The following is an 11,061-nucleotide window of genomic DNA, read 5'->3' on the forward strand; positions in this document are numbered from 1 at the left end:
TGTCAAACTAAAATTCCCTTAGTGTTGCTTGTATAAAGGCAGATACAATGTTACAATTCTGGTTTACAGGACATGAAGAGTGTTTAAATTATATTGTTTGCTATTTTGTATTGTGTTTTTATTTCTAACATACACTGTAACATTTATCATTATACTATAGAGTAAAATGATCTACTCATTTTTATAAATAAATACATTTTGCTGATAGATCTAATTCAGCACTTCATGGATTTAGACAATATTTATATTCTAAAATTGGACTGTTTTATTTTTGTATTAGGGATAGAAATGACGTATAGTATAGATCCAGTGGTGTTTTGTTTGTGTGTGTGTTTTTTTTTGTTTTTTTTAATTATTTTTATATTTTGTAGGCTTCTGGTTTAGATTTCACAGGGGTATATTCACTGAACTGCGACTTGTGGGTTATTGTGAGCTGAAAAAAAACGATTTGCCGACTTTAGACTAAAAGAACTTGATTCAAAAAAACGCAATCGCAGTTAAATTGTAGATTTCTTTATTTTTCTCAAATTCAGCTATTATTAGAATTTTTTTTTTTTTTTAAAGTCTGCATCATAAATCGCTGTTTAGTAAATAGACCCCCGGGAATAATTATATACCTACGTATATATCCGGTAAATATATAGGTAAAATGCAACATTATAAACAATTCTTTCAAAAACAAACAAAAAACGTTACAATAAGTTCAGAATCTAATTCAAGAACAAATCTAAATCAAAATGAATGGGATATTTTAGTGCAGACAAATAATTGCTCGTAACGTATGTGACATATGAAATTCGATATTTCATTAGACAGAGATCAGTATTTGCTTTAGATCGCCTTAATATCCAGGTGTAAACAATCTATTTATTGTTTTAATTATTTAAAATACGGTCAGATGCAATGTATTGTTTGGAATTAATGTGAATACGTTTAAGTTAATTAAATACCATTTAATCAAATCCAATATAAAGTGCTTTTAATTCTGTTTTATTTTAGCAATCTCTCTTTTCATTTATCTTAAAATCTAATCAACAGTATCACCCAGTTAATTTGAGGTTTAATCACTAATCAATTAATTTTGATGATTGGAATTTGGATAAAATGTAGGACAGAATAGCTACAAAAATTTGGATATAATCTTTACCAAATCTGAGTTTGATTTTATATATATATATATTTTTCTATTCTGTTATAATTTTTGCAACTTAAACAGAACAGCTACTAACTGTAAATAACATGTGTAGATAATTGCCCCTTATATTCTTAATTAAATTCAGGCCATAATATTTGTATTATAATAATTATACACATATTTCTAAAACTCAACTAATAATACAAGTATTTTAGATTCAAATGAACTCAAATTGGAATTACAAAATTCAGGCTGGTACTATAGCTGATATAATATTTCAAATAATTGATCTTTTTGCCTGCATTTTGCAATTTCTATTTTCATTTTTATAGTTCAGTTTAGTTTATTGGAAAAAAAACAAACATACAAACAAAAACAAAAAACATCCCAATAAAACCCCCATACATTTAGATTTTAAAAACTATGCACCCATTGCTCATTCCACACACTAAACTACAGTATAACATGTATTGTGTGTGTGTGTGTGTTAATATAAATAGTGTGTGTGTGTGTGTGTGTGTTAATATAAATAGTGTGTGTGTGTGTGTTAATATAAATAGTGTGTGTGTGTGTGTGTTAATATAAATAGTGTGTGTGTGTTAATATAAATAGTGTGTGTGTGTGTGTGTTAATATAAATAGTGTGTGTAAAACTATATATTTAGTCTATAAAGATTGTAAGATCAGTTAGACAGAGATCTCATCTCAAGTACTTGAGTCAATTATTTCACCTCAAACAATATACTAGAATACTATTTAATGTACCTCTAACTATTGAACATGTTTCAGTTATCTTGCTCAGAAAAAAATGAAACAATTAGTTTTTATCTAATTCTATGTATCTATCATTATTACCCACATAATGTGAATAAATTAACAATTGAATACTTTAAAAGTTCTGACATATATATAAACAGATGAACAGATCACAAATGACTAGTTATACCCAGAAATCGAAATATTTGAAATGTTATAAATTGCTATATCAGCATTTTATTTATATATATATAAAAGTCTTCTAACTGTCCCCAGTAAAATAGTAAAGAAAGTTGCACTTTAAATAAACACTTCAGAATAACACGTTGATACATTAATAATAAATACCAATTACTGCTTTGGGCATCAATAATTAAATGCCTGTTCCAGTAATTACACAATTATTATAATTATGAATTATGAATAATTTAGTGCTGAAAATAGGACTATTTCTTTTGGAAATAGAGAGGGAGAGGCTGGGAATATCAATTCTGACTGTGTAGCATATTAAATTGATTTATTACACACAATGTACAATAGGTTTTGACATTCTCTGCAAGGTGTCCTAAGGGGGTACACACTAACTTACAATGAAGAATTTACACATGCATTCCTTGGCCTTTTTTCATATATATTTTAGTATTTTTTTGGTGTCTATCTCTTTCTCTAACTTTTTTTTTTGTCTTTTGTTTTATATGTACTATATATATATATATTTAGATTTTTTTTCTGCAATTCATTTTTTATTTCAATATATTCAAATATATATCATATATAATAGAATAAGAATATATAAAAAATGAATTGCAGAAAAAAAATTCATATATATGTTTATTAGATAAAGTACAAATGTTGCCCTGAATATATGAAATTATTGCATGATTGTAAAATAAAATACCATGAGTAGACTGATAGATTAAAACTATATGTATTTTATTTTCGGGGGGGGGGGGGGGGGGGGGTGTGGATATATCATGTCCCTTTAACAAATAAAGAAGTGGCAAAATCTACCGGCATTGGTTGTATATATCTACACTAAAGCCTTTGTCACATTTAGAAATAAAGCAGCTGTGATATATCTAGAATCTTTTTGTATTATTTATTATTTTTTTTCAATATATTTATATATATGTTTTAAGTAATCTAAAATGAAATAATGTCCATTTATTGTAGACTGGTATTTACATTCACAAACCAATCATTTATTTTTTAAAATGTAAATCTCAATGGTCCTGCTGAATTGTAGCAAAAACTGTTTGTATTGTACACAATCTAGACGAATGTGTATTTGTGTTTAGGTAGACTGATGTACTGGGCGACACGATCACTTATGTGTTAATTGTCTGGAATTGAAAGTGGTTAAAATATAGCACAGCTAAAAAACAAAACAAAACAAAAAAAACATAACAGGCTTGGAAAATGTTTGCAGTTCCCTTATTGTGACCTAAAACTCTAAGTTCATTTAATATTCCTGAAAATTGTAATTTTAGGGATTAACACGGATTTTTACTTTTTATATATATGGATATAAATGCCTCTTTCTGTACAAAATGCCAAACCATGGCTCTATTTTTTAACAGTGGAAGAAATTTTGCATAAATATCTCTATTATTATTTTCTTACCATAAAAGCGCAGACATATTCTACAGCGTTGTACAATTTAGGAGCTAAGGGCAGAACGAAATGCAGATATATCAATACAACAGTAATGGATCTAAAAATTGATCAATTATAGCACTAAGTTCTAGCAAGATAGTTTGTGAGCTTACAATCTGGAGCAGGCTTCCCCAAACTCCGGCCCTTCAGATGTTGCTGAACTAAAATTCTCAGGATTCTCTGCCTATCTATTTCATTCATAGAATCATGGGAGTTGTAGTTGAGCAACATCTGGAGGGCCTGAGTTTGGGGTAGCCTAATCTAGAGGAACTGGCGGATGAGACAAAAGATTTTATGGAAAAACAGACTGTGATGGGCAGAGAGAAAGGGACATTGAACGCATGAAGGTTGAGAGTGGATTAGAGAGTTTGTTAGTGAGGATTCCAGGCACCTCAGAGATCATGTTAGAATTACAGTGATTTATGTAGAGCCAACATATACTGCAGCTAAGTGCAATAAATAAACCAAGACAAACAATTTTGACATATGAGAACGGTATGTGAAGAGGGCCTTGCTCCAATCAGCTTAGAAGGTGAGATTTGGAGGAGAACATTGCAGTATTGTGAGTCTGGTATTTAGTATTTGGAGCTTGGCATTTATTAAATAGTATTATAAATTCAGGGCAAAATAACTGTGCAGGAAAAATATTTTCAATCATTTGAAAATTTTTGTAACTTTTGTTTTTTTTACATTTAAGGAAATTTCTGCCAAAATCTTAAAATTTTACTGTCAGTTAACAACCGTTCACTAGTTTAATGTATAATTAATAACTCCTATGTCCCTTCAGCTTTTACAATTATTTAAAAAAAAAAATCAATACATCAATACATTGTATCAATACAATACCAAAAGTGAGTCTTTTCATTTAACACGTTAACAGAGTTGTGGTGGCCTAGGGATGGACTCACCAAGTATGTGGCTAAAATAATAAAAATGGAAAAATGTTTCAAGTTTGTTAGAATTCGAAATGATACCAAACTCCGCAATTTTGGCCTAAAACCTAGTTCAAAGTTTGTTCTCAAGTCACGTTAATTTTCCATTTAGCAGAGAGACCTGACATGACTCAAATGCTACTTTGCCTTGTATAGAGGCAACAAGTTGTTATTACTGAGCCACATCAGGTATTGGTGGCAGATTTTTTGCCACTGTTACACTACTGCCCCTTGTATCATCATGGATGGAATACTTGTTTTGGTATATATTTTTTCAAGAATAAACTATAATTTAAGCTATGAAATACAATCTCTGCACATTTTCAGTACAGAGTAGCGAAACGAGTAGGGTAACGCAAAGATATGTTGTCCCTCTCACTTCACTGACCAGGATGCTCACGCAATTTTATTTTTCCTACTCAGATTGTGGTCTACAATGTATAGTATAATTCACCTAGATATATAATTCCTTGTTTTGATCCACTATTGTGGCGATATAGTGTAACTGTATTTTTTTGCTAAGATAGGTGATTTTTGTAGGCTTGATTTAAAACTGTGTTTTTGTGTGTGTGCGCTGTACCTTAATCTGTATTTTGTATATATTTTGATCTTTACGGCAGCACCACTACTTGGAAATGCATGTTCTGGGTGTGCCCCCAAATCCCATATTTTTCTGCGTTGATTCATTACTGCAACTTTGCAGCCTTTTCTTATAGACCTTATTAATCTTTAGCCGATTTGTCATTACGAATGGCTCGATAGGTGTCCACCTGGACTTACACTTGCTGACTTTGCTTGCTTTCAAAGCTGCATCATGATCTTTCGACTAATCCCAATTATCTGAAAGATTATATTTCATTTTCTAAAAATCACTGTCTCGTACTGACCTAACAGAGTGATAGTTTCTTAGAAAGAAGACCACAGGTTGCAACAAATAAAACCACATTCGGAAATGGATATATTATTCGGTATATTTATCAAACTGCAGCCATCTTACAAGCTTAAAGGAACACTATAGCGCCAGGAATACAAACATGTATTATTTTCAGTGTTCTAGTACCTATTTAGATATCTGGGCCCCCTTAAATTAAATAAACGAAAGCATTTTACTTACCGTATTTTCTCCTGAGTGACAAACACTAGTGATAGCCTTAGGAAGGAGTTTTTTTTCTCAAACAAGGCAGTGTTTACACTCCTGAGGGAGCAGGGACAGTTTCTCTGTATGGCCTAGAACCACAACATTAAGCTGTTATGGTTCTGGTGCATATAATGTCCCTCTAAGTCATGCGTCAAGGCTGGCTCATCAGAGGTGCTGCCATATGCTCGGAATTTACAGAATTTTAGCAAATGTAATAAAAATTTCCAAATTTAGGCAAAAATAGACAATGTAGCTATAGGGCAGTTGAAGAATTGTGAAGGGCAGCTATCTTTGTCTAAAGTTAGCAATTGGGAAGAACCTTATTCGTGAGCACCTCTTATCCACATTTATCTGTACTTCAAAAGCCCTCAAGATGAACAGGGTTTTATCTACTGAATGAAGTACCTAATACCCACAGTTAACCAATTAGGACCCCTAGTATTTATGTGTCTCTACATGGTCCTCTTTTATTATTAATGCTTATGCTCCATATATATATATTGTGATCTCTTCCAGGTATCCGACTCTCTCATAGTTCAACACAGAACAGGGAATTCTTATAAGATTCTAGAATTAATCTTAATTAGAATATTAATCAGGAGTCCTCAAACTCAACCTATCATAGCGCTACAAACTGCCTACAGAATGATTTTTTATTTAATTATTTTTATACAATTTATTTTTCTATATTAAATTGAATACTACCAGATTGCAAACTAAAGTGAATAATGCCAATATGAAGAATGCCAGACCCACTGCAGGATCACAGTTGGTCTAAGTTGGTCCTGGTGACTGGGAGCTCATTCAACAGCTATCTTCATGCGTGTAAAACACAGAAAACAGTAGTAGTCCTATTGTTCCCCTTGTATGAAAGACAAAAAGCGAAGGAGACCAATTGTATAGAATGTATGGACCAATATGAGTGAAGAGAAAGAAATATTTATATTCAACTCACACTTGAAAGAGCTATAGCCAGCTCAGGTGTGAAGGGCGTACAGCGGTATGATCCCCGCTTATGGGATATGTGGTGGTAGTCTTCTGTAAGGTGTGATGTTCTTCATGCGTGTACCCTAGTAAGGTTGCACATTACACATGATACAATGTTCATGTCCAGTTACATCCATCAAATGCTGGCATGACACATCATTGATTATTATTTACTGCGCAGACATTGTGGGAGCGTTGCTCATGTAGCTAATGACTACATGTGGCTCTACACAACGAGATAGCCACCATCCAGGACAAGCAGGTTTAATCAGTAATGTGAGAATTCAAAGTGAATTTCAAATTTAAGGCCAAATAGACAAAATTGAAAAATGCTCTATAATATACAAGGCAATTAGATTTTTAGATTGGATAACAAATTAAATTTAATATAACGTGATATTTTTTTATATATTTACAAAAAACTCTTACATGTGCATGATTGTTTTTTGGGACCAGAGGGGCAACAAGTCAGTATTGAGCTTTACACATCTTTTTAAAATCAGAAAATAGGCTATCAGGGTTAGGCTAATTCAAGTGAATTTCAAATTTAAGGAACAAATTGTCAATTTTGAAAAAAGTTGGCTACTCTTTTAGTTATGCTACTCTGGACTTAAATGTGAAATTCACTTTGAGTTCTCACTTTTGTGAATAACCCTGATCGTGCGTAATTTCCAGTCATGATGCCTTCATAATGGGTCCACCATGGTCCAAAACATTGTGCACTCAATTGTTTGAAATATGAGACATTTATTGCAAATATCATCTATAGCTTCTCCACAACACTTACCATCATTTGGTGATGGGGCAAGTGACTTTCTCATTGTTCAAAGTTATCGTATGGATAAAATGATAAGTCTGCGACTATAAGGCACTGAGGACATTCAGTACCTAAAGAAACATTCACCCATTACAGTAGAGTAGGAAGTGTCCCAAAGGAAATTTTCCAGTTCCCAATTATAATAATCCCTATATTGCATTTTTTTTATAAGGAATTCTCTTTATTGGTTGCACTGGGAAAGCAATAAATGTCTGTGTCTGATTGTCTGTCTTAATCCTTTCTCTGTATAGGACAAAGTGGAAAAGACAGACTGCGGTTGGACTTGAACTTCTTGCAGAAGCTGGTAACTATTCTGCCCTCCAGCGAATGTTCCCCTCTCCATACTTCTATCCTCAAAGCCTTGTATCCAACTTGGATCCAGGAGCTGCACTATACTTATATAGGGGGCCCACAGCTCCACCACCCACTTTGCAAAGACCTCTGGTGCCGAGGATCCTCATTCATGGACTTCAGGGGGGCTCTGAACCACCCCCAGCTCTTCCTACCCTTACAGGAGTCCTACCCCGGGCTGCACAGCCACGGTAGGCACTAAAGTTGTTAACCTACATTTTCCCAGTTTCCCAGGTGCCAACACTAAAGGCTTACGAACAGCATTGGAAAAGAGGTGAAATATTGAGCACGATGAACTGTATATATGAATCTTTTATGAGCCTCTAATTGCCCCAACTGAGTCTTTCATACAAAGTGACCTTCTGTCCATAAATGAAGACTATTTGGCAGAACTCTCAGGAGCACACAGAAGATACTAAATATAACGCAATCGAACGTAACTCTCTTCTCAGAAATTTGAAACAATCTGAATGCAGAAATGGGATCTCACGGAAATGGCAAATAATATTTATAAAAGGCAAGCTTAAAGACGTCAAACAAAATTAATCTTATACTTGTTACACAAAAAAATTCTGTTCCGCTGGAGACGTATGGGGTTTGGCATGAGATAACTTATGAGCTACTGAAACCTTGACAGTAAGCACTAGATTAGGGGTAACCAACTTTTAGCTAGTGTTATCATATCAGAAGTTGGTATAGTGATTCCTATGAACGAATATACTCCAGGGCTGTGTTAAACCATTGGAGCCCTGGATGCTGTATTTTTCATTGGAGTCCCTAAATAAAATCATGATCTGGCAACCTTACCTGAAGCTCCCTTTAAAATAAAACTTCTGCAACTTCAGTCAATCAATAAATCAATGGCTTGCTAGAACTTACTGGGGTAGGCAACCTTCGGCCATCCAGATGTTGTAGACTACATCTCCCATAAGGCTCTTACAGCTATAATACTGGCAACGCATCAGGAGAGATGTCCACAACATCTGGAGTGCATGTTAAAAAGGAAGCACTTTTGGTACAAATGCCCAGTTGGCAGCAGGGAAAATTGGTGATCTCCCCGCTGGTTACATCTGCGCTTAATCATATACAGTAGGTTCCATGTAAGTGAACCTGGGATAGTGTGGACCTTATAGTGAGAGGGACAGAGCTGGCTTATAGGGGTTATTCCCAAAAGTGTGAATTGTAAGGAATTCAGACTAAATTCAAAGATAACTCTGAATTCTAGGCTATAGTAGTCAAACTGGCTAGAAGTATTTTTCCAATTTGGTCTAAAATTTGAAATGCAGGTTGAGTTTATTTTGAATTGTCGCTTTATTGAATAGCCCTACTGGAGTCCAAAGAGGTATATTTATCTAAAAGTCAAATGATTATTGGTTCAGTAGTGATCCCGTCTGTTTCTATGGTCAAAGGTTAACAAAATGTTAAAAAAATTAAATCTATACGTGTTTCTTGTAAATACGAACAGATATGTAGACACACATATCGTGTATGTTTACACCAAGATACTTTACAAACCTATGCAGAAAAGTTAAAAGTAACAGAAATTTGTTTTCTTCATGCCAGGAAGTATGATAAATATTTTGAGCCACAATATGGACATATCAAATATATATGACACTGTTCTAGCATCCATTCTGATTTGACAGTTGAATGTAATAATCATAATTGGTAGAATGTATATTTTTTTTTTGGAGGGAGATAGGAAAAAAAAAAGCTGAATGTATAACCTTTCCATTAAGAAAAATGATGAATTACTAGAACAATACAAATCAAAAAATATCAGTTTACATATTTGAAGTAATACACTACGTAATAAAAAATATTTTTTAATTCACTTAAAATGAGATTCCCGAAAAAAAAAACCAAAAAACTTTGTTCCCTAAAAAGTGAGCTGTTGTTCAAGGATAACGGACTTGAAAGAATTAGGTAAAAATTAGATAAGTTTGGACAAAAAAAAAATCCCAGCTGACTGAGTTTTTTCCCCCCGCAAGTCATCCAGTTTGGCCGTAATTAATCAAGTCGTGATTAAGCGATCGCCGCTCAACATTTATTTACTAAACCTTAAATTTAAATACTGTACATATCCCTTTGTATGATATAAATATCCCTGTCTCTACCTATTTATTAAATATGACACAGCTAAAGCTCCATATTACCGAAACGAAATGTCTGTAAAGTAAAGTAAACTGATCTGAAAATTAAATTCTCAAGTGCCACCATAAACAAAAATAAAATAAATCAAAATTAATAAATAAAAAACCTCTTCAAGAAAATGGCATGGGTATGTCATATCTAACAGGCACATTGAAATAAAGTGCATATTCTTCAGGACCTATACATTTTCATTGCCAGAGACTGTAGCATTTGGAGGATTAAAGGGATCCTATAGTGCCAGGAAAACAAACCCGATTTCCTGGCACTAAAGGCTCCTGGAATTCCCCTCTCCCTCAGGGCTGAAGGGTTTGCCACTTACCTGAATCCAGCACCGATGTCCCTCGGCACTGGGTCAGGCTCCGCCCAGTGCCAAGAGGGCAGACTTAGAGCTGTAATGGAAACCTTGCAATTCTCTGGAACTGCAATGTTTTACATTGCAGCAGTAAGTGCAAAAGGGTCACAGCACCCAGACTACATCAATTAGCTGAAGTGGTCTAGGTGCCTACAGTGTCCCTTTAAAGACAATGCTCCAATATCTTCTTTATTTATATGTATCACATATTAATCAGGTAAATGAGTAATCACTTCGAAATCCTCTGGCACAGCAATGGTTAACCCCCTTCTGTGATGTATACAGTGGTGAGAGAAAGTCTGTGAATCCTAAAATAATTATCTACATTTCCCCAAAAAATAAACTAAAATGTGATCTGATCTTTCTCCAAGTCCTGATAATAGACTCAAATAATCAGATTACACTGATATGGCACGCATCAAACTGTTAAATGTCTATTGCAATCACTGTCTTTGCTGGGGAAAAAATGTGAACCTCAATATTATATTCTGCTCTGTTGAAGTCAGATATTCCAAATGATGAGATAATGATCAGATGAGTTTGCCAAAGCTTCTTTGGGCAAACACAAACTTAGGTTGGAGTCTACTTTTCATAACACAGGTCAGTGAAGTGAGTCATGTCCAGATCTGTGAGATTTCGTGAGATAAGCAATGAAGTGAGTCACGTTCAGATCTGTGAGATAAACAAAAAGTTGTCATAAGAAAGAATTATAAAACCATTTCCACAGACACTAGGTTCCACCAATATTATACAAACTGAGAAAACTCAGTACAGTTGTGAAACT

General features: G+C 33.8%; 1 protein-coding gene across 1 annotated transcript in view; it reads left to right on the top strand.

Annotated features, from left to right (window-relative positions):
• The window catches only part of BARHL1 (BarH like homeobox 1), a 14,685-nt gene extending 5,612 nt beyond the window's left edge, over nucleotides 1-9,073 (top strand). The window contains exon 3 of the mRNA XM_063431312.1: nucleotides 7,672-9,073. Within this exon, the coding sequence (XP_063287382.1) occupies nucleotides 7,672-7,966 (295 nt within the window). The 3' untranslated portion in view covers nucleotides 7,967-9,073. The remainder of the gene's footprint in view (nucleotides 1-7,671) is intronic.
• Nucleotides 9,074-11,061: the final 1,988 nt, after the last annotated feature.

The sequence above is a fragment of the Pelobates fuscus genome, chromosome 9 (genome assembly GCF_036172605.1).
Source record: "Pelobates fuscus isolate aPelFus1 chromosome 9, aPelFus1.pri, whole genome shotgun sequence".
NCBI lineage: Eukaryota > Metazoa > Chordata > Amphibia > Anura > Pelobatidae > Pelobates > Pelobates fuscus.